The sequence below is a fragment of the Cinclus cinclus genome, chromosome 7, assembly GCF_963662255.1.
Source record: "Cinclus cinclus chromosome 7, bCinCin1.1, whole genome shotgun sequence".
NCBI classification, from domain to species: Eukaryota; Metazoa; Chordata; class Aves; order Passeriformes; family Cinclidae; genus Cinclus; species Cinclus cinclus.
In genome coordinates, this window is record NC_085052.1 from 26,631,934 (window position 1) to 26,657,479 (window position 25,546).

The 25,546-nt window shown below is 37.8% G+C and overlaps 1 protein-coding gene across 3 annotated transcripts in view; it reads right to left on the reverse strand.

Moving 5' to 3' along the window:
- Window positions 1–3,200: 3,200 nt before the first annotated feature.
- PARG (poly(ADP-ribose) glycohydrolase) overlaps window positions 3,201–25,546 on the reverse strand; it is a 59,052-nt gene continuing 36,706 nt past the window's right edge. For 2 of the 3 annotated variants that reach the window (XM_062496796.1, XM_062496795.1), the window contains exons 10-18: window positions 23,965–24,044; window positions 22,035–22,095; window positions 21,328–21,403; window positions 18,959–19,106; window positions 13,919–13,997; window positions 12,999–13,107; window positions 10,239–10,344; window positions 7,456–7,584; window positions 3,201–6,691 (exon numbers count right to left, since the gene is read on the reverse strand). In XM_062496796.1, the coding sequence (XP_062352780.1) occupies window positions 6,519–6,691; window positions 7,456–7,584; window positions 10,239–10,344; window positions 12,999–13,107; window positions 13,919–13,997; window positions 18,959–19,106; window positions 21,328–21,403; window positions 22,035–22,095; window positions 23,965–24,044 (961 nt within the window). In that variant the 3' untranslated portion in view covers window positions 3,201–6,518. Of the gene's footprint in view, window positions 6,692–7,455; window positions 7,585–10,238; window positions 10,345–12,998; window positions 13,108–13,918; window positions 13,998–18,958; window positions 19,107–21,327; window positions 21,404–22,034; window positions 22,096–23,964; window positions 24,045–25,546 lie in introns of those variants that run through there. The other variant, XR_009933360.1, reaches the window with a different exon arrangement.

Sequence of the window (25,546 nt, forward strand, 5' to 3'; positions counted from 1 at the left end):
ATATTAAAGTTTGGCCCTGATTGTCTTTGCTTTCCTGGCTTGTTTTTTTAATAGATACTATTAGCAATTTCTGAGAATAAATGTAACAGTTCCTCCACAATGAAAATAATTTTCTCTCTCCATCAAGTGCAAAAGAAAAGTGAAAGCACCACCTTTGAGTAAGAAGACTGCAGTTTTCCCCTGTAGCCTCCTAGCACACTCCACCACCCTGAAAAGATTTCAGATGATCAAAAGCCATTACAGAGCACATCCAGACAGAATTTACAGGGGTTTAATTCCTCATGCACTCCGGATTTTGTTCTGAGTGTAAATTAGAGTTTATAAAAGCTAGCAAACATTGTCTTTCCAGGCAAAAACACCCATAATGCCCATAACGTTTAGCTAAGGTCAGACATATTAAAGAAGTGATGACATATGGATATATTAAAACAATCAGTTTGTAATTTGTCATTACTGCCCCCCTACAAAAATAGCCTTGGAATGAAAGTTCAGGATTTGCATAGGAACAGTGATTAGATAACACAATATATGTATTGGATCCAAACTGGCAACATCGTGTGTGCACTCTTGTTTCTTGTTAACTCTAAACATGAACTTTTAAAACAAACCTGTCTTACTGCTCCTTTGTTCCTTTCCTATTTGGTAAATGCAGCTTTTATCTGTGCAGAATCTCACTTTGATAATATTCATTACAAAAGGAAGCAGCTGTTATAGGTATAAAAATTCCGATCATTTAGAGAAGGCATCTCTAAAAAGTAAACAAATAAAAGAGATGTTACTGAGCTGGGCCTTCCAAGTGAAAACAACTGACAGCAGAATAGACAAAGCCTCTGTTCAGTAGAAAGTTCTGTACAGAGAAAGTAGGTTCTTATCTGCATGTTACATGAATTTTCCTAGAGGAGATTTACACAAAACTATGTTTATCACTTGGGCAAAAGGGGATGAGGCTTTTCAGTGACTTTTACCCAACCAGGCATACTCTTACCATTTTACACCCAATGGAGAAATGCCTTCCATTGTATTCCATTTCTTTAAAAATTTGAACATCAAAGTGGTCTTCCTAGTATTCAACAATTAAAAATAAAGGGGAAAAAATTGCATATCTTTAAAATCACCTGTTCAATTTACTGTTAATTAATGAATAAAAACCACAGCACAAAATCTTGTCATTTTTAAGCAGATCAGCTATGCAAAGAGTTTCCAGTACAATCCATCAGAGAGAGGACAGCTGACTGCAAAAGGCTGAGGTGTGTGAACAGAGCCAGGAAGCACACCTAGCATGGAAAGACAATGCAATCTCTCTCTAGGCTCCTGTCTCCTGCTTCCCAGGTTTACAGCTGATAAGCTACATTAGCAATGATCCCCACTCCAGTAGTTCATGACAGCTTCTTTAAAGCTTCTTCAAAGTGTGTGCGCGCACAGCACAGTGTACACACACACCCACACACATCCCAGAGTGTCCCACAGTGTCACCAAGAGGACTTGGAACACACCAGTGCCTCCTTTAACTGTAGACCGAGTGCCACTTACCAGAACCATGCAATGAAAGCCTGGCTGACAGCTCAGCTCAGCAGAAATTGATGGTATTGCTGTAATGGAGTTATCAGTGACAAATACCTCCTATGAAACTTCCAGGTCACACTCACTTAAGCAATGATAAATGAGCATGAAACACTGTTAGCACAAAACAAGATCATAAATACTCAATTCTGAGCTTAAGAAACCTAACCATTTCAGACAGCTGTTGCATCTTGCAGTCTCCATGATTTTATGGATGTTCTCACTCTTGTCACAGAGGTGACACAAAACAAAAGATGACTTTATGCAGATATATTAAAAAAAAAAAAATTTAAAAAAAAAGAAAAAACCCAAGTCATCCATCCAGAGCAAACATTGTATCACCCTGCACTGGCTAATATACAATTACCTCAGTGAACCTGGCAGAGTTTGTAACAGCTTTTGGAATCCCAAGGTATGACATCCATCTGTCCATCCTTCTGTCATAGAAAGCTGCTCAGGATGAGAGGATGTAGATTTTGAACACAAACATGAAAAGTTGTGAAATTCAGGCGTCTGAGATTCCTCTGTCCAAACACTGACACAGGTAGGAAAACAATGGAGAAAACCAGGAAAATTCCATGGTGAAACAACCCTTAAAATTGTGCTTTATCCTCAGGGTTATCTCCACAGGCTACGGTCGCTTTTAAGAATTAACAAAGTTCATTCCTGAGGGTGTTTGCTGATTACAGTGAGATTAATGACAGCTTGGGACAGACTGGCAGCTGCTTCTGCACTGCAGCAGCACAATGGAAGCACATTCTGCCTCCCCTGCCCCTGGGATTTCCAAGGTACAACATGAGGGGCATCAACCCTTCTGTCCCTTCCCAGTTGTCACGCAACTAAAGCCCGCCACCCCTGGCTCATCCAGCAGGCAGCCAAATACTGCTCATGAAAATGGGATCCCTTTGGCCATTTCCATGAGCAGAGTTATCTGGGCACAGTGCAGGAAGCTCCCTGCTCAGCCACAACCCACCTGCTCATTCCTGCTCCCCCAGATGTGTCTGTCAGTCACCATCTTTGCTTTCATTGCTGCTGTTTGATGGATGAAATCCTTTACTATCAAAACGTCCAACTTCATAAGCACAGCTACGTATAAAACCTTAGAAGCAATCAAATTATATTTTTATCCTAATTTCCTGTAATGCTAAAAAAAATTAAATCCTTACCTGCTTAAAACAACATTTTGGAAAATGTTTGAAATGGTTTTATTTAGGAGGATCTCAGCCCCACTCTTACAAACCATAAAACCCCTTATACAACATGTTAATTATTGATGTATTTTTATGGGGTTATTTGCTTTGATTAAGTGACATTTCCTTCATGAAGTTCAATGAATAATCCCATATCTACTTGCTTACCAAAAGCCTGGGAACATCAGAATATCTGCATATGGCCATACACATGGATGAAACCTCACACTCACACTGACACCCTTCCAATTTACAGTAGCTAATTTTACATTGCTATGCAGACAGAAGCAACCACCACAATACCCTACAGGAAGAATTCTCAGCTCTGTGTTATGTGTCAATTTACTGCTAGAACTGTTTGCAGTATTATGCCCTGTGCATTCAAATGTGCTGAAATTCTTCTGTCCTGGAAAGTATATTAAGTGACAAATTACACAACATGGCTTCAGTCAGAATTTTTTAATTGTATTCCTACAAAATTATGTAAACATTAGCATACAGGTCCAGAAAAATCAATACAATATAATGGTGCATAAACTGTAAGTTTAGAAGAAAGTCAGGAACACTTCAACAGTTTATAAATTAATATATACAGTATTGGAGAGTCCTCATCACATAAGGAAACCTCAAAACTGAGCAATTTAGGTGCAAGAGCTGTAGAACAACAGAGCTGCTCAGACACCAAACTTGACTATCAGGCAACATTGCAATCTACATGACTGCCTGTTGTTGTTTCACATTAAGCAATCAATTTAGCTGCTAGAAAGTATAAAACAAAAGTTTTGGTAGGAAGTTTATTTTTATTGGAAATAATATAGCAAACATCACTAAAATAACAAAAAAATCCCAAACCCAGAATACTCCATCACCAGGTTTCTGGAAGAGTGAAACTGAAGCTTTCTAGGCTGCACAAGGAGAACCCTGGTGTCTCCATTCCACACTGCTTCCCCCAGAGCACCAAAGGCATCTCCAGCTAAAGGAAACATTTCAGGGAGTTTGGAAAAGGAGAGTGGTGGGTGGGGAGAAAAAGAAAGATGTAGAGCACATATTGGGCTGATATCAAGCCACCTGGGCAGTTCAGCTCTTTACTGAATTACAACATCATGGCACTGTAATACCACTGTTAACAAATTCTGGGCTATTTTGCTTAAAAAAAACTAACCAAACAAAAAAAAAAAAAAACCTAAACAAACTAACAAAAAACCAACCAACAAACAAAAAACCAACAAAACAAACAAACAAACAAAAAAAAATCTTCAGCCTGTCTTTGATCAAAAATTCAAAGCATTCTTACAACACTGCCCTTTACGAGATCAGGAACAAATCATAGAATCCAGGATATATCACTCTTTTTCAGACAACACATGAAATGGAAAAGGAGTTATTTTCCTTTGTTCCTGTCCATACAAGCATAATTCACAAGAGAAAAAAAGTATGGTAAACATATTCTAATGAATGATCTCAAACAAAAGGCATTCTTCCCCATACTGGAAAATGCTCAGTATCACAGAAACTACAGACTGCATAAAAAGACTAGGATTATCCTGGAAGCACTTGACACTGCAAGAACTCTTCTAACAGCATACCTGTAATATAATCATCAGAGAATCTCTTCAAAGTTGAATTTTTCTGTTTCTAAAGTAGAATTTCATTCCATTGTATTTGGTACATTTTTCATACCCGACTAAACACTTCTCACAATGACAATATTGCACTAATGAAGAAGTATTTATATATAATAAAGGGGAGGTCATTTCTAACCATCTAAAGCTTTTTGTTGTATTTTTTTTTCCAGCTGTTTAAGAATAAATTCTAATCATCTCCTCTATATGAGATCCTGAGTAGCAAGTTGAAAAAGGTTTGGCTGATAGCACCAGTTTTCCATCAATTGTCATAATTCACAAGGTACCTCTATCATCAGCAATGCATCTAGAAACACTATCATACTTGAACCTAAATGCCCAAATAAGAGCTAATAAAACAGTTACTCCTATTGCCAGAATCCGAGCCAACACTGAAACACCAGGAGCAGGAGAAAAGATTTCTGCTAAATCTGAGGACACAAGTTGCAAACGTAGAAAAAAGTCTGAAATTCTAGCTAAAGTATTTTCCTTATAATGGAAGGGGTGGAGAAAACTACAGCTGGTGGGAAGAACAGGAAGATACCTCTGTGTCCATCACTTCCCAAGTAACACACCTGCAAGCTGCCCACTCAGAATTAATGCCAAGGTACAGCACCCTGAAGGTGTTTATAAATGACCCAGACTCTTTCCTGTTGCTACCCCCAGAGCAGATCAAGCAGTGAGTGATTTATTCTAAGCCAGACTGCCAACAGCTTCCAGCATTTAATTACCATGGTGTGTTTGAGGCTTGGAGAGTTTTATCTGACAACTCAAAAGGATTCATTGATTAAGAAACCTAGGTCACTACATTTTCTGCTGTAGATTTTACTTGTACTGCTAAATCGTAATAGCAACTATGACAGACAAAAAAAAATCTAACACAGAAGAGGTTAAATTTAGGAATCTGGACTGAAACTTAAACTGGACTTAAGCTACAAACAGACAGAAGTCTCACTGGATTTGCCCTTTACATAGAACCGAAAAAGTTTAATCACAGATGTGTCTGCAGTTTTGTGTAAACTATTAATGTACTACCCCAACACTTATTTGGTATTCACAGACAGTGAAAGCACGGGGTTTACATGTTTTGTCAACTCTTCATTGTTTATTCCCATGTCTAAAATGACACAGGCAGAAACTCCTAACAAGACCTCATATTCTTATCTGTACCCTGCAGACTTTCCTCCCACTGATATGTAATTTGTTCCCTCACTCACATATCCCATGGGGATCTTATACTCACATATATGCATACTGGGATAAGGGAGAACTGATATGACAATATAGACACAACTAGCAGACCTTAACTCAAATATTGCCAGCAGCACTGAACCTTGAGAAACCTCCAACAGACTAACGTGTCTAAGATCTTGTTAAATGTGGTAACAGATAACACTAACAAAATGGTATTGAAGAGTTTTTAATGTGAAAATCTTTCCCTCTGCTTCCAGCTTTGGTAACATTTCTCATTTCCCCACTCTTGTTTTTTCTCTACTTCTTTATGCTAACTTTTATGTCTGATTTGGTAAAGACCATGCAGTTGTGAATGCATTCTTGGATCCCCCAGAACTTTTTAATTTTTAAGCATTTATTAAAAAAAAAAAATTAGACCCAGGATATTTTAAGTTGAATTAATGAAAACTTTGGTAAGAACACCAATGGTATCTTGGCACTCTTAAGGATTATGACAATTTTCAGTAAGAAAAATCATTAAAATGCTTCTCTCTAACATCATCCAAGGGTTTACATGGCTGTCCGTGCTCCAGCTCTAAGCCTCCATAAAAAAATCTACATAAGAGCTCTGAAAAATAAAGGCAAACCAGTACAGGGGAATCTGAAGTTTTCCAGCAATCTCAGTGAAATATACATGTGTAGCAAAATATTCTACTTAACAAGGTATAATGCAAATCAGACTTACCAAGGAATTTTCTTCTGTACACACATGAACAAGGTTTTCACATATGAAACCATCAAAACAAATAAATCTCATCTCTCAAAAGGTGTTTGTGGGGGTTTTTTGTTTGGGCATTAGGTATAATTTCCAATGCATCAATATATATTAGGCCAGCTCATTCATTATGTCCAGCAATTCACACAATATACCAGTGGGAGGAAATAAACATTATTCTGATCAAATACATTTATTTTAATCTTCAAAACACAACCCTTTTTCTTCATCCTCATCCTCATCATCAGCAGAATCTGCATAGGACTCAATGGTGTTGTATATGAAAGAGTACAGCTTGACATCTGGTCCTGAAGTAGAACAGTTTCTGCATTGTTCATTGTAGTATCTCAGCAACAGCCTATAAATGTCCCCTTCAAAAACCAAAAAGAAATCATTGAACACCATGTAAGAACAGGCCCTATGAGCAATGTATGATTGCAGAGGAAGGCTAGAAATGCACATGCACCCTGCCTGAGATAGTGGCTAGGAACATCTCTCAATGAGCAGTGACAGAGGAGGCAGACAGCTGTGTAATGGGAATGTCTGCAGGTTGTTCAGAACACAGGATGGGCTCTCTCAACTTCCTGCACAAGCTATCCTAACATTAGGCCTGCATACACGTTACTTACAAATGTATTGACAATTACCCAGCTTTGTTCTTCTGGCCCAGAAATGAAATGACACATAACAATTACAGTAGGACAATGGATACACTGCTTTTCTTGTATTGCAGTGGCACAACATGTCAGACCACATTGTGCAGGATCGAGACAGAACCACTAGAAGACAAATTTATATCAAGAATGCCTAAGCAGCTTTTCCCTTTTCAAAGCATTACTGATTTATATTAAAAGCTTTTGCAAATCTTCTATGTACCACATGTATCTGCATTTTTCAAATTCTACAGCATAACTCCTAAGTGAATCAGAAAAGCATCTAGGAGTCTTCTAACTGATTAGCACTGTGCAGTAGATACTGAATCAGAAGAGTTCCCCATTCTGAAAACAGGTACAAATAAACTGAGATCCATTTGCTTGTGTTCATGACTTAGTGGCAAGAATTCACATTGGAAAATTTCTACTTATAGAGATGATTATGTCCCTTTTGTGCACACAAAGATTTCTTTTTTGCTCACCAATAGTTTGGCCCTTCTCACAGAGAAAAGTATGCATGCTGTAAATGTCCCGCATCAGCTCCACATCTCCAAAGGTAAAATAAACAATATCACGTCCAGCCTCAGCAGCTGCCAATATCTGAATTAAGGCTGAAACAACAAATGGATTACACATGAACACAGAATAAAACAATTTGCTGAAGGAAAAAACGTAGCTTAAGTTTACAGCAAGCAATCATAGCATCTATTTCCACGTGAATACTGCAAAGCAGTACAAACAATGGGTAGATAAGTATTTAACTTCCAGTTTTCTGTCAAACTCATTGGCCCAAGCTGCATCCCAAGTTCTGCCAACAGCTAACATTACAATATAGACAGACTTTGCTCCTCTATATGCAAAAGAAAGAAAAGCATTTCCTATCTTGGAAACAGTTTTTTGAAGATTCACCTTGAGAAATAATCTGGACTATTGATCAGCAATGCTGTTGAGGCAAGCTAATGATCCACTGCAATTGGAGAAAGTAGCTCTGGTTGAATTCTCACCCAGCTTCTGACTTTTCTACAACTCTCTGGTGCTCATCAGACATCACTGTGCCAATTCCATTCACCAAACCGGCAGAAAATTTATAGATGAAGAATAAAAGCTAATTGTTTTCTGCTAGAATGGCAATTGAATTGCCAGAGTGAAGGGTTTGTTAAGAGGCAGAACTGAGGCAAGGGAGGGCACCAAACCACAGAGCCAGGAACAACAAACGGGGACAAGAAACAATGAGGGGGAGAAGAAAACCAGGACCCTTTTAGGCAGCACCACACTTAGAAGAGTGCAGCTTTTTACCAGCACTGCCAGGCTGGAGTGTCACAGAGGTGAGCAATCAATCACAGGTTCATTTCAGGGAGCTGCAACAGTCCAAACAATGGACACCAGCAACTATTTCATCTGCTGCAGCCTCACTTACTTCACAGCCTGTTGGTGCAGCTCTGATATTAATACTTCCTTTTTCTAGCCAGTAAATAGAGTTAATTAAAATGTGATTAATATTGTCTTTGTGAAGATTAATTTTAAATAAGCCAGTGTACATAGAGCATTACCACCTGCTAGTGGAAGCTAAATAGAAAGCTGTTCAGAGCTCAGCTCAAAGATCTTTCACATTTTTAAACACAGACCTATTAAAACACTGCATTCCTTAATAAAAAAACCCCCTCCTCTTATAAATTACATGATTCATATGTGAAATTAATCTCAATCTAGGAATGATATTTTAATTAAACTACTGAACCAGCTGTGGATTTAGTAAAGCTTCAATAGTTCAGCTTTTAAAGAGTCTAATTAACTAGCTTGCATAGAGGAACAGAACCTAATGAATCTTATTATTCATCCCAAACAGTTTCACTTTACAAGATATTAAAAATATCCTATAGTTTATTCTGAATTGCTACAGATCTCAGGAAACAAAGATCAAAATTTCTGTCAAGAATCAGACTTCACAATCTTCTGGACATTAATAATACACAATACCATGGGAAATTTCCATGCTACTGATACAGAAAGAAGCATCACAGGAAGAACAACAGAGCCTGCAGCACTGGGGTCTGAAGGGATCTTGAGCTCTCTTGCCCTTGGCACCCAGCTGATCCCACTTAACTTCTGGACTTGCACCTGTGGCAATGGCTGTACTGACATCCCTTCTTCTACATTAAAAAACATACATGGGATATTACAGTTCAGATCCAAGATCTTATGCAAATTGAAGTATTTTCTAAACCTTCCTAACACAAATCAAGTATGCCCAGATCCTACAGTAAATACTAGTCCTAATATTGATAAGATATGCATTTGGCAGCCTATCTTATCTAATGGAAATCAGAAACACAGAAAACTGCCAGGAGCTCAGTGAGCATTGAGGAAAAAAAAAGATGCTTCATGAATTAAACACATTAAGAAAGAAATGAAGCTGGTAGTCTGATGACTGTCTCACTAGCTACCTGCATCTGTTTTGAAAAGCAAATTTTAAATACTCTCCAAATGCTCGGAAACAACAAAAAATGTAAATTCCTGTTCAGGATTATATGAACCAGGATATGAATTTATATGTCAGGATCCATCAATTCTTAAATTGATGGAAAAGGTCTTAAATTAATGTAGGCATGTGATATCTGCTGCATTATAAATACTCCAATTAAATATAAAAGAACATGAGAAAGTGAGTGATATAGCAGGCAAGTCAGGAAAGAAAGCAGCATGACTGAGTAAGTGGAAACCTCTCTGGCATACAGCAGTATATTAAAGAGTAAAACTAAACATTAACCATTGCCAGCAAATTTGTGAAGCCTTGCAAATCACCAGGTACTTTAAAACTTTAAGCTTTGCTGACACATTAATTTCAGGCAGAATCTAAAAAAACTGCTCCAGAATAGTCAACTGATTTATATGACTGACAACTGCAATGAACATGTTCTTCTGTGAACCAAAGCTGCATGTTTGTGTTTTGGAAGGTTTCAGTGCTACAAGTCCTTGCAAACCCAGCATTTCACCATCATCTGCTTGCCCCAAACTTTAAACTGAAAATAGCATAAAAGTCCAAAGCACAAAGAATAGAGTAGAACGCTTTTTTATTGTTTAAGGCCATGTTACTCATGGCCTAAAGAGCAGCACTAATGAACCAATTCTATAGAATGCCATGTCTTGGCAAATATTTATTAATTAGAACAAAAGCAAAAAAGGTGCTTGAACAAGAACATATGGTCCATGATCAAAATGTAAGTTATTTGATTAATTTAAACATGAACTAATTGCTATGATTTACCTTTTAATCGGGAGTCCCCTCCAAAGGCACCACATCCCCAGTTTCCTGTGGCTATTGCAGAGAGATGTTGAGGTGAAACGTTGGGTCTAGAGAAGCCACAGTAGGCCTGCATGCACACAAGAGTCAGAGATGGATTTGAGAGACAACCTGATATGATATTTTCAAACAATAAAATGATAACAAAAATCAGTATTGTCTTCTAGCAAATTCAAACTACTTCAATACACAAATAGTCTTCCTTTAAATTCAACATCAATAAAACATCTAAACAATCAAAAAACATCTAAAAAATGGAAGGCAGGAAGACTTTTGCCTTATTTGGACCCAAGCTAAAAATTAAGATAGAGGTCCTGAGTCCCAGGCATTTCATCAGAGCTACAGGACACTTTTCAGGATAGCCTGAACAGAAAATTAACTCGAGACTTGAAATTTTCTTCAAATATCAATCAGTCCTTATACAAAAACATCAGTCAAATCAACACACCTTATAAATCTTGCAGTGATCTACCATAATTCATTTTAAAAATTCAAACCAAATCAATACACTGAAAACTGTAGGCTGATCATAAATTCACTGATGTAGGTAATTAGAATTTTGTACTAAGATATCAGTGAAGTTCTACAAACTGTATTTAACTGTCTTTTTTAGGGCTAATTTCATCACCAACCATGAAGAAACAAGCTGATGAATGTTACTTTAGTCAAGATGCTAAGGTTTTACAACTAATTTAAATCAGTCCTTCACCACTGTGTATCATTTCAAGAGGGTGCATTCCCTTTCCAGCTGAGAATTAGGACAGTGTGTTTCTATGTTTGAATTTATTTAAAATAAATTCTGTAATATTCTATAGCCTCCTGTATTGCAGAAAGCAGGAGACTTTAACAACATCAGCACTGAGCCCTTATATTCAACACCCAAGCTAAAGCATCTGCCCACTGCATCTGTAAATGTAGAATCACACTTCAGAGACTCATCAGCACATTCTGATCCCAAAAAGTGGCACTCTAGCAGAGGATAAGCGAATAAGCATTCTTGTACTCCACTGCCCAGTAAAAACAGCACTGCCTCTGCTAGAACAGACCACACACCTCTCACTACCTATGCCTTATACTGGCCATGCAAGACCCTAACTCTGCCCCATTAATCTTCTTATTAATTTAGGAGAATCTGCTTTGGGAACTGGAGACTGATTCCAGACACAGCATGTCAGCAGATAAAATTTGTGCATGAGATAACAGCAGAGGCCTTAAAAACACTGGCACAGGTTGAAAGCTAAGGTCTCATAAGCATAAACAGCTCACTGATGGCAATTACTAGTCCCTGTAAAAGTACAACCTTAGAAGCTGGGAAAAGGCTGCTTCAGCTTCAACAAAAGAGCAGCAGCAAAACAAGAAGAAAAACAAATGACAGGAGAACCTCAGCTATGCAGATGATAAAAGCACCTGCCACAGCTTGGGAAAGTAACCCAATGCTCCCAAACACGATGCAGCATGTAATCCAGGACAGAGACCAAGGACTGGGAAACACCTCAAATGTCTTATTAAAGGACAAGATCCCAAATTAGGGATGACAGAGAAAAAAATTTTGTCCACCGCAGTTCCAGCTTCCCTGTCAACGAGCTCTTCAGCCTGGCAACTTTGATGTGTGAGATTATGAAGGACCACAGTCACTGCAAAGTGCAGTTGTGTACACTCACAGCTTACTTAGGCCAGGGTCAAGGACTGACAACTTTGAATATATAATAATGATATGATAATGATTAATAGTACGAAAAAATATTAGTAGGAAGAGTGCTAGTTTTGAATGCCAGCCCAGAAGTTTTGTTTAAAGGATGAAAACTGGCCTGCATTGTCAGTCTTCTTGAAGACTGGCATGTATGCACAAATATGTAGTTACAACAGCCCTTACAGTTATTGTGAAAATAGAGGGGATTTATGAACAGCTGGATCTGATCTCAAGAAGACATCAATATTGGAAAACTCCCAGGCAATATGTCAATACCCCAAGAGCAAAGAAGAAAGGTGGAAGAAAATATGTTAAAGCATGAGGCACCTCCTTTTCCATCTTGACTGCACAGCTGAGTAGGATTCAACAGCACAAATCATAGGAAAAGAACTTAGATTCACCATTTAGAATCACAGAATAGCTTGAGTTGGAAGGGACTTTAAAGATTACCTAATTCCAACCTGCCCGCCATGGGCTGGGATGCCATTCACTAGCTTAGGCTGTTCAAGGCCACATCCAACCTGGGACTGAACACTACCAACCTGTTCCAGTGCCTCACCACCCTCACAATAAGGAATTTCTTCCTAATACCTAATTTAAACCTGTCCTCTGTCAGTTTAAAACCATTGCCCCTTGTACAGTCACTATCTGCCCATATTAAAAGTCCCTCTCACTTCTTTTTATAAGCCCCTTTAGGTATCGGATTAATAAAATAAGGTCTCCCTGAAGCCTTCTCTTCTCCATGATGAGCAGCCCCAACTCTCAGCTTGTCATTTGGAAGCAGGACAGAGAAAAGTTAACAAAATGTATACCCAACTTTCATTTATGCTTTTGAAAGTTATATAAAATACACCTTTGAATAGCACATCAAAGGACAAGAAATATATTTGACAATCTTTTGCTTTAACATTGGACAGCAAAACCCTGTCATATGAGACACAACTAAGCAAGAACTTCCTTAGATGAAGACAACAAAAATATTTGAAAAGGCTCTATAAACATTAGACTGCAGGCTGTTGTAAGACATTACTGGCCTTGTTGAGCTCTCTTCTAATCTTCTCTGGACCAAACTGATCAAGGAAACGTCTGAAGTGAAATGCATCTATAGCAACAATTTCGGTGTAGCGCCGTTGCCATTCATCCCTAAAATTGGAGGGGGAAGAAAAGTAGAAGACATTAGTTATATATAAGACATATATTAGCCATATAACCCCGATTCAAAATCAGCAATTCCCTTCAGAGCTTCTCTGTTAGAAGCAGCTGAAAAGGTGAACTCAGAACATACAATGGAATACTTTTTCTTTGTGGGTTGGGAATGAAAGCAGAATCAGAACTGAGACAAGCCTCCCCATAAATTTAGAAATACTCTGGCTAGGCTTTGGGCATGAATGTGAAACAAATCTAATTACACAGCACTATTTGTCAAGTATGTAAGAACACTGCAAGGTCAGTGTTTCTCTGTCTTCCTCCAACATTTAAATGAGAGTACACTGTGTATGTTTCTATATCAAATGAGTAATTTTGTGTATACACTCTAATGACATTGCTGGAGAAATAAATTCAAGAGCTCAGACCTTTCTACTCAGATTCATGGTAATGATTCTTCTTTTGCCACAAATCAGCTGCATTGTGGCATCTGAGGTATCATTGTCAAACTTCTTGTGACTTTGCAAACCATAGTTCAGTCAGTATCTTAACAAAAATGTGCATTAAACACGTATATCTCTAACCTGTAAAAGATGTTAGTCTAAGTACCAACATAAGGGCAGGTACCATTTACTAGCATTAGTGTGGCATTAGCAATATGGCATCACTTTCTTAGCTTGTTTCCTCTACTGAAGAAAGCAACATTAACAAATATCTTATTAAGGCAAATGCTAAGAAATACTTAAAAGTTTTCAAATTTCTAACATTTACTTCTTCCCTCACTTAAAATACTTATGTGGAACTTTACCTAGGGGTCTTATCTTCGTGGCTCCTTGCCCAGCGGTAAGTCTCTGCATAGCCTGTGTACTCACTATACTGCTCAGTACCTGAAACAAATGATTTTCCAGATTACATATAAAATATGTAGATTTTTTTTTCAAATCTTGGATAGGAATCACTGCTTCTCCATATGAACATGCAGCTCACAGAAGCAATGGGAAACACAGAATTGGTATTTCCATCATGAATACAAGATTTCCTTGTAAAGCTCCCTTGCCACAGGTGATGAGCAGCACCCACCACAGAATATGAGTGCAGAACTACATATGCTGCCCAGTATATGATGAGAAGTGGTCAGCACCAACAAACTACCTCTGTAAAAGAACAAAGACCCACAGAACCACAGTCTGGAACATATTTGGCTGCTTTTGATAAGGCCCAACAGAGTATCCTGGCAAGTACTAAAGGCTGTCAGAAAGCAGCTCCTTAAGGGCACCAGAAATTTTAGCTACTGTGCTCTGCTATACCAACTCCTTTTCAAAGGTTTATCCCAAGACAGAGTGTATCTTAACTGAGACAAGGATCACAACCTTTGGAAAAGGCTGCCTTTCACCTCATTTTATAGATCTCCAGGACCTTGCTTCAAAACCTGGGCATTGCACAAATGCTTCAGAGACATACCCCTGAAGTAATGCCACAAAATCACACCTTTTCTGCCTGTTCTGGAGCTCACAACAGTTGAATTTCAGAAGTAATCACAGAATAGCCCGGGTTGGAAGGAACCCACAAGGAGCATCAAGTCCAACTCTTCAGTGAACTCAAGACCTTGGCATTATTGGCACTATGTTCTGATCAACTGAGCTGACTTGTTTGGTGGTTCATGCAGGTACAGTTTGGCACAACTATAAACAGTGAGAGTAAGAAGAGAACTGTTAAGCAATCCCTTAATTTGTGATACCAGCTATGCCCATAAATAGAACAGTGAAAAATGGGTTTTAAAGAAATGAAAGCTGACAGCACAAAGCATCTAATTACTAAGACAAGAATACTGCCTAACTATTGCAAAGATCAGCAATACCCTGAGAATACAAATGTTTAAATTTAAACTGAGTTTTCCAATCATTAAATAAAAGTGCAACTGAAGTTGAACAACCAAAAATGTAAAACTATTAAACTTCACTGACAAGGAAATTTGAATGTTTACCTCCAGTAGTCTCTAGCATAAGAAACAAGCTGTTAAAAACTGTTTACAATGATGCATATGTGTCAAGATATTTTCCCTATTTACCCATATTAATTTTAACTGACAAGAGTTATCAATGCTCATTTAACTCATCTGCCCTGTTACCCACTCATTATTTATTTAGTCAGAAAATTAATCACTCTGAGGGCACACAAATCTCACTCAAGGCTATTTTGAAAAGCTGCTCTGCAAAACGTGTGGGATGTTGAGAGATTGCTCACCGAGTTCACTTCCTGATAAAAAAAAACATGTGAAAAATGTGGATAACAAAATATGCCTATGTATTCACACACATCCATGCCCTCAACCACAAGCAGCTTCCATGTTTAGAAATCAGTCTTCTAACTGAATTGCAGGCTATCAGTCTTCACTAAGATGTTTCCTGACATGAGTAAAATTCAGTTCTCTTGATATGCTTGGTAAAAGTGTCTGAGCACAGAGCAAGAAAAGACAGATAAGGGAAGTATGTGACTCTTGAGAGCTCTCTTTAGAGGACAACCTAGCAAAAACTTCCAGCTTGAAAAAAGAAACATTTCCTTTGGTGTCTAAGATGCAGAAAGAAAACTCTATGTCATTGAGATATTGTACCAGGGAGATTAAATGATAAGTATTAGGACGGCTGTTTCAAGGTTCACTGTTTTCATTAATTTTTATGGAAGTATAACATCTGATGACAAAAGCACCAGGAAACAAACAAACAAGCAAATATACACACATACATATATCTATATAAAAAAATCAATACTGGAGGAACTCAAGGAAATCACACAGACTCTAAAGTCATGTCCCAGAAACCTGAAATTAATGAAAATCAATGAGTTTTCATAAGTGAAGCTCTGGAAATTTCTCAGACAAAAATTATTATTTGACTGGCAATACTTCTGTCTGTGAACTACTGGGATACAAACTTCTATTGCTGGGAGAACAGAAGCAGTATGGGATAATCTAAATATGTTAATGTTTCTGGTGAATATTTTTTCCTATTAAAAAACCCAGAGGTAAAAAAAAGGGCACACCACAAATAAAGTTCCACCAGAACTTTAAAAACAAGCTACAAAACCTAGAAAAGCCTACCTAAAGTCAAAAGAATGCATATACAAGTACCATTCAAAAACTTAGCCTTTGTGAGACTTGTAAAAGCCACAGCATCAGACAAAAAGCAGAATTGCCAAGTGTTGGTGTTTATAGGACCTCACCAACCTAGACAGATTTGCAATTATTACTAAAAATACATATACCTTTCTCAGACTCCATAATCCAAGTTCACATGTGCATATGATCTCTACAGCATTGTAACATTTCCAGGGATTGGGAAAAATCCCACTACAGTGTTCCTCTGGTATTTCTAATGAGCTAGAAATTATACCCCTGAAGAGGCAGGACCACTAGCACTAAATAAAAAGTAGATGTAAAAGTTGCAAGACTTTAGTTGTGTAGTCACCAGCATAAAGGCACATTTAGTGCCATAAGTGAGAGGAAGGTCCTTTCCTTTTCAATCAGTTCTCCCAGTCCTTATCTTGTACCACCATTAGTCTTTGGCTCTCCCAACACTGGCACAATCAGCCTGCTGAATCTAGCTGAAAACCAATTTTCCTCTCTGAGTAAATTTCCAGCCAAACCAATTATCTCATCTCATCTCATTTACTGCATGGCTAATGTGGTCAGAATTCTCCAAAACTACCTTGCTAAGATGTAGTCCTGACTGGCCATTGACAGATCTGTAGATCTGAAGCAAACAAGGAACAGTTTCATCTGCTCTTAACACTGCCTGAGAATGTGTGAGCTCAAACAGGGGGAAAAAAGAAAGAAAAAATCTGAATGAAAACCACTCACACTTATTCACAGTTCTACCAGAAAAGCAGCTGTGGGAATCTCTGGCGTTGCTGCTGACATTTCTGTAGGTAGATGTCTGTGTTGAAGAACCTGACTGTTTGCATGACCAGTTTCATAGTCATTACAGCAGTGATCTTAACCAGATACTGTGAAATCAGAACAAATTTAATTTATCTCCCAATTTCTTGGGCTCCTCTGCAAATTTAAGCTACACAATTATACGCATTAGGCCATCAAGTCAAGATGCATCACAAAGAATGCAATTTATCAAGAGCATCATGACACAGAGGAGACTTGGCTAAGAACCAAGGTGGAAAAGCTCCAGGATTAAATAAAAATGATGGAATGGATATTTCCATTAGAGAAGAACTGCATATCCCAAATACTAATTGCAAAACACTGAAAGATAAAATATCAAGAAAGATAAAATGTCACTGCAGTGGACAAACATTCTCACCTTTACTTGTCCATGCAAAATCTCCATTTTTGTTTGCAGGGGAATGGAAGAAGGTCTTCCAAAACACTAATTTAGTGTTTCCCCCTAAGTTATTCCCCCTCAGTTACTACCCAGACTGATAGCTGAGCTCTGTTTTAACCCTTTCCAAAGAAGTCTCTCCCAGAGGATGCTTAAGATATGTTTATATAGTATCATATTCAAAATACAGAAGTCTCTGATGGCCAAGAACTTTTTTCTGACTCATTTTTTTTAAATGTAATCACTGAAGCCAATTTATCAAAAACTTTTCACAGAAAAGGCATTAATTCTGGCAGAGTGGAAAAACAAAATAAAACACTGTCTTAAAAAGATTACCAAGCATAAGACTGAAAACAAAAGATGCTTTGCCCAGTACAATCAATAACTCAGGACAGAGTAAGACCTGCAAGATTTAAGCTCAAATTTCTACTGTGTTTGCATGTGAGAGAAAAAAGTGCTACTGATGGATTTTTCCAATTAATGTGTTCTAATACCTACAGAAACTCTTGACTTTTGAGACAGCTCAGGTAACTAAACCCAACATTTTTGCTATAACAGACTGAAAAATACAAAGATAGTCTATTATAATATTTACCCAGAAGATCTCTCTGATGATATATTTTTTTCTTTATAGTTGCTCTTTAGTGTAAATAAAGTAGCATTATAGCATAATTTTATTTCTTCAGTCATGAAAAATGCTTATTCATGTACAGAACTGAGACATGCAGCATGACCTGGGCTGCTCCAGTTCTTAACAGTGACATTTGGTTTTTCATGCTGTTTTAATCCAATGGATAATAAAACAATCCAAGCTTTATGGCAGAGTGGGAAGGAAAAGAAAAAACACTTTCAGCTAAGCTCTAGACAGACAAGATGTGTCCATTCACAAGCTCTCAGCAACATCCTGCAGAAGCAGGTTGTTTTTGATGTAATTAGGAAGCCATAATTAACCTACAAGTAACATAAACACATATGTGAAACATACTAGATCAAAATCCTTCAGAGACAGCTTTCTACCCTTTTCTAATGGATGCTGATTTTCTACTCTTCCACTTCCTCCTCTTTTAGGTAATCAGAAGGTAGCTCCTCTTCTTAAGTGTTCAATCCCGCCGATCACATCAAATGTTGCAAAATTCAGGGGAGGAACAAAAACCCCAGATCCTTTTAAGAAAAGCAATATTGGCTAATAGCTGGAAATTGTGGCTGTTACCTATATTTCCCATCAGCATTCTTTCTTGCCAGCTTAAGACACTAAGTCCTCAAACACATTTCCAGAGTATAAAATAAGGTATTCTGCTTGACATCACTTATTTTTTCTCCTTTCACAAAACATCTGTGGAACAGTGTCCCCTGTGGTGTTAGGTGGGATGAAGTAGGAGGCTCTTTGTCAAATGAGTATCAACTATTTTTCTTCCTTGTTTTTAAATCCTCACAGCATTTAAACATACTAAACTTCAACTTGAAGTTGTATATATAGAACCAGAACTTGATGCGAAACATTTTCTGCAAAGACTAACCTGTGATGATAAGACATTCATTGTGATCCAAGACTTCAGTGATGAGCCTTGATACAATCAGTTCTGGATTGATTAAAAACCGAATTTCTTCTTGTACTAGTCCTGCCCCGGTCACACCACCTCCAACAAAACGGTTTGCAAAATCAACCTACCAAAAATACATTCAGGAGGATTATGACAGGATAAGCAAAAAGAGAAATTCCTTTCATTACCCAAGTAAATAAAATCCTGTACAAATTTCAATTATCCTGTTGAAATCCACTGCTATCACTTAAAACTACAAGCAGAGAGACTGATTAACATGATCATGCCTCTCTCTTTTTTTCCATTCAACTTCTCAGAAAACTTATGACAAATGAGACATTACACAGCAAAAGAAATTTTGCATCTCAAACATTCCAAATCCAAGTTGTGTGGGTTACCTTTGAAAAGGCATGTATTTCAGAATAAAACACATTTCAGTAAATGTGAAAGATGAAAACAGCATTCTTTTTAGGGACATTGAAAAATCTATAGTTTGTCCTTTGGAAAGCATTCTACCCCAACTGTCTACACTGAATATCTTTAGATTAGCACTGCCCCGTAAGAATTCTATACCCAAAAAACCCTCTCACAAGTTCTTCTTGAAATGCACTAACCATCTCTTACGAATTGTACTTGAAATGCACTTGAACAAGGCAAATAATTTTGACTATAAAGGTTTCTGCTTGAAATAGAGAAGCTCTGGACTATTTTTTGCTGCAATAGTACATATTTTGCAAATTACATTTTCATACAGACAACAGTTTTAAAAGGAGTTTGTTTATTCAATGAAGTAATTACTATTCACTCAAATTAACTGCCCATATAAATTTATAATTTTAAAAAGTTACTTCATCTTTCAAATGCTACTAGCTTCTTACTGGTTTTTACTTAGGTAGCTGATAAGAGCACAGGTACAGGAGGGGGACAGAAGTTGCTGGGGTGACATGAACCCCTGTGTAGATTACAAACCGACCCAGAAGGCAGAGTCCAAAGCACACCAAGAGCCAGCCACTACAACAGCATGTGTTCCTTTAGTCTGTCCTGGAAATACCAACACATTTCAGTTGCCTAAGACTTGCTAAACTTGAATATGATAAAAAAAAGTTTGATGAAAACCACTCAGATGTGCAGTGTGCCAGGGCCCCAAGCACTGCAACTGTGCTGAGCAGCCTCCCCTGGGGCTCCAACCTTGTCCTGCACAAACACCCACCCTGTCCTGGGCCTCACCTGAGACACATCACCTACGGGCCCAGGCCCAGATCTGTGCTCTGCTGATGCCCACGTGCTCACCAGACATCTCTCACTGTCCTCGGTGTCCTGACTCACCACCTTGCCTTTGTCTGATGGCCACCAGCCAGGCAGCAGGGAATGTGATTGCCACCATCCCTGCCCACGGAGGCTGGGGTCACTGTGGACTCCTGCACTGTCCTGCCTAGGTCACCCTGCTCCCTGCTGGAGTGACTGCTCCTCATCTGAGCAGAGCTATTTGCTTCGGTAAGACTTGATGTAGCCAAGAGGAAAAATACCACATCCTAGGCAATACTTCCTTATACAGAGTGCAACACTAGAAAAATGGTAATTATTGAGCAATTGCTGAGTTCTTCATAATTCCAGCACACATTTGACTGCTCAAGTTTCATTAAGTTACAAGACATCTAAAAATCTGAGCAAAAAGCATTGCAGAAAAAAATTCTCCTTGTCTCCTTCCTCCTCTTCCAACGAAGTACTTGTCCCTGGCTAAAAAAGTTCCAAGTTTTTCTCTTTTTTTTGTAAAAGAATTCTAGAAAGCAGACCTTTTTTTATTTTTTTTAAAGAAGAACAGAAAGCAAACAATTTGAAAACTCAGACATGTTCCTTTCTATAGATATGGACAGGACATCCTCCTTATGACTTTCTTTTGCTGACTGCCTCCCAGACTGAAACAGTGGTGCTGGCAGCAGCAAGAAAGTCTCCTGGATCACTGACCTGGTCACTGTCTGGGGCACAAGAATAATTTTTTTAAAAATAAACTGAAACCCTTGACAAGTCATCAAGATCGCAGCCTGAATATTTTGTCTTGTCAATCTTTGATCCTGGCTTGAACCAGAAGACCTGAAGCTGTCTGAGACTTGTGATTTTCTGTCAGCCCTTTCTGTAACAGGTATATGTGCTACCTAGATGAGCTGGGGAGCATTGACACTACTAAGACTGCCCATGGAATTAATCTTGATGGGTTTTTTTACGCTGCATAACATCTTGTCATTTAAGTCAATTGAGGATAAACAAGTAACTTTGTTAAGCTGGCAGACCATGAAAATATGACAAAGACTTGAAAGCCTGTTCTATGCACTGTTATATGCACTTACCTGTAGCATACCTCGTCCATTGCTTTCGATGGTACCTTCATAGGTGACGTGCAATCTAGATAGTTTTTTCTGAGATCTACCATTGAGGAAAAATATTGTACAGAAAGGATAATTTCAGAATCCCCACAAAAAACCACTCATTTTAAAACAAAATTCACCCAAACTGCTTACACACCTTAAACATACAGTGGTTTAAAAAAAATCCAAAACCCTGACAGGTAAAAGAAAACATGTTTACCTTGCAGAAACAATGTGGAAGAGTTTAACAGAATCATTTGTTCAGTTTCTCCACCTTTTACCATAAAACCTTAAATCTGAAGTTCAAAGTTTTTCTTGTTCCCCAGCAATGAAGTTGCAGTACTTGTGCTCATGCTGGTCATCACCCATACTTCATTGCATTTCCTGCCATTTCTTAAATCAAAGTATCCCTCTCTTTTTCCCCCCACTCAAGTAACTGCACCAAAGATATGCTACTGTTTTAAAAGTTCAACTAAGACTTGTTTGCTTTACAGACAAACATATGGGAAAACTCAGGACACAAACTACTTGTGGCCTATTCACCACTGCCCTCTGTATTTCTTTCTGCAACCGTGCATAGCATAGATTGTTTTCTGTAGTACTTCTAGACCTGAATCAATTCCAAATGAATGACAGTCAGTTATTGTGGACTTCTGAAATTAGTTATATTAACAGGATGTTTGACTTACCTCTCCCAGTCTGGAAACTCCTGGAGACACTGCCTTGTAAACGTCACCAATCCCGTAGGTTCTACAGGCAAACCAACCCCAAAAAGAAATGTATTAAGTGTGGGATCTTAGCCCTTAGATTATCTTAACTGGCAAGCTTTGAAAACTACAAACATCATTCTTGGTAGATACCAAGAGATTAATTTTCCTCAAGAGTGACTCTGATTTTTCCCCTGACAGCCCATGCTCTAATTGAAGACAAGCAACATGAAGACCCAAATATTACTTCTCACTTTGCAGTTTGACTATTTTTAGTTTTTCCAGATCTAGGAAGCACTATTTCTTAAGTGATTTTCACTTTAACAACAGTAAACACTACTAGAAAGACCCAGTAGTTGAAGTAAAATGCGTTGCTTCAGAGAAAAAGAGTTGGTGAACCTTTAAAATCAACCACTGTCCAGTGCCAACAGATAAACCAGAGAGTATTCAACCTATGGAGGGAGGAAGCAGCAGCTCGTATTTCCAACTGTGACAATAAGCATACAGTGTTAGCAGATTCCAAATCAAGCAATTTTTAACCCTGCTAGAATACAAGTGAAGTTCACTGTATTCCAACTGAGAAAAGACTCCTGCCCTCGAGGGAAAAAGAGGCATTGTTGCTCACTGCAGGAAGGATGCAGTATCATCATTTCTCCTTATTTCACTCAAAAAAGTTCAGTTTTGCAACACGAAGAAAATATCAACCTTTTATTAGGTGAGATAATCCTAATAAAAACTTAATTTAAGTTTTTAATTAATTTAATTAATCTTTAATTAAGTTTTAATTTAAGACCTACTTCTCTGCTACAGTAAGTCTACTGTGATTTGTGAAAACATTGAGAACACTATGTAAAGCAAAAATGCATCCTTCTAAAAATGCCTTAAGTGGTCCTAAGCTTTGCTTTAAAATTTAGGTTTAAAAAGGGTTATTTTCACTGAAAAAAGTGCATAGCTTTCAAGGATTGTAATCAAGTGCTCTTTCACAAGGGAATTCCGGTATCAGTTGTGGTATTCTGCAAATGAAGCATTCACCCTTTGAGCATGAAGTCTTCAGTTTCCCCTGTGTTCTTCTACAGAGAACTCAATTATTATTTACAATAAAAAGAGTGGCAGAATTATTACAGTAATTTATAGGACTAAATTACTTCAGCCTTACTAATTCCTGGGACAAAAATAAGAATAAGAAATGGGCTATTTTAAAGGTACAATGGGAATTTTTAATTCAAGAAAAGAGCATCCAAGAATCTCATTAAGTATTATTTAAAGTTATAATGTTAGGAAATCTAATATAGTAGTTTCATAAAGTGTGTTTCCATCAGATTTCACACGCTCTTGGGCTCAGGGACAGCTGCCTAAATTTAACCTGAAATACCAACACAAGTAGGGGAAAATCCCTCACAACTACAAACATTACAGTCAAAAGTCTAAATATGCATTCCGCAGGAAAAGTGAAGCTTGACTCAGAATCTTCAAGCCTGTGATTTTAATGACTGTAATGATGCCAGGTTCCCTCTACATCCTGACTTTGACGTGGTGAGGCAAGTGTTTGCATATATTACTAGCACTAGATACAGACATATATTTATATCTACACAATGATATACACACACATTTTTTACATACGTGTCTACAGGGGACTGAAAATATATTTCTGCATTTTACACAAACCCCGTATATACGTACATATATATTTATCAGAAAAAATAAAACACAATGAGCTCTAGGCAAATAATTTGCTTGCATGCATCATACATACGGTAAGAAGTGCCATTAGTACATGAATATTAGTATACTATGCAAGCTGTCTTTTGTTGAATACTTCCATCATGGCTGTGTAGCCATTCCTAAATTTAATGGGATTAAATTTTTCATCTATCTGCTTTGCAGCTCAAAGAAAGAATAAAGGATATACTTTTTTCTGTGACTCTTCTAAAATAGCAGAAAAGGGTCTTAAGTTTCTCAGGCTTTCTTGGTGACCTCCCTTCAAACAACCTGAAAAACAGGAAATAAAAGCAAACAATTAGATTTTAGGGATACAGTGCAGAGCAATTAGTGCTACTTACTAATTGCAATTTGATTTTTTGCAATTATTATGCACACATTTCATTAGCCTTGCATTTACGTACTGTAGAAAAAACTCTCTAGACAGCCCCTCTGTAATTCAAGATTTTAGGACTAATGAGTTTATTGACTTGCTATATTTCTGATGAAGATGCCAAGTGAATGCTTCTCTCACTTGCACCAATTTTCTAACACCAAGAAATGTAATTTCAATATGAACATTTTGGAAGGCTACTAGTTTTATTTGCAACAAATTGAAATGTTTATCAGGCCATTAAGTGACCAAGGGATGAAAACATGTATGTAGAGTATTCTAAGATCCAAATGTCACACTCCTTTCAGCTCAGCGAGCTGCTCAGAAGAATTAATGCAACCTTTCTGCTTTCAAGAGCTGCACGGCACCAACAGCATTTCTAAAGAAAAGAACCTTCCCCCAACAGAAATGGCTCCATCCACTGGGCAGTTACAGCCATTCTAACAGGCAATTGTAAAAAACCTAAGCATTAAAAGGAAGGATCCTATTTTTAGCCATTAAGTGAATGTATTCTTTTAAGGGTAGCTGAAATACTTTTACTGCATCATCTATCTTCCAGAAATTGAGCACGCATTACTTAATTTCACTTCCAGCAGAGTGACAAGGCATTGTTATTGGCAACACATAATGGAATTTATCTGGAAGGAAGAACAGCAGTGACTTCAGAAATAATACCCTTTGAATAGGAAGTTTACTAAAAGATGTCTGATCCACTGAAAGCCCTGAGGATATAAGATTCCACACCCCCCCCCCAATAAACAGTCTAAGTAAAGCAATGACACAACATTATTCATTTGTTTCTGTGTAGTGGAATGACAATCTGCCTTTAAAACCAGAAGGCTAAGATGTGAATTGAACCAGATTCAGCAAGGTAGTGAACTAGATTTTTTTCATCATTTAAAAATCCTTATGATGTATATAGGCTGAAGAGATCAATTGCATCCAAAATCTGTATTAAGTCACAGAGGTTAATTTTATTAGCACATTATTCTTTGAACAGTGAACCAGGACTTTAGGAAGGTAAACTCCAGACTTTTACAATCTATTCTAAAATAGGCCTATATTCAAGTTCTATCAAGGCCTTGAGCTTGCACAGGTAAAAAGGGGTTTATAAAAGAAGTTAATGTGTGCATGTGTATGCAGGTGTTGCCTAAATTACCCCCAACCTCTTATCTGGAAGTCTCATTTGTATGAAGCCTTTAAACTGGTTAATTTATCTGTAAGCTTGACCATGCCTTTACTAATTTTTTTGCCTCTTCACATCAAAGTGACATCTTGCTTACGTTGTAATCTCTTGGGAGAGAGTTCTTCATGTCACAAAGGCAATATGTGATTCAGTATAAACAGCAGGCTGGGCAGGCAAGGTGCAGAACTATGCCTAAAGTAAGCCAGATCAAGC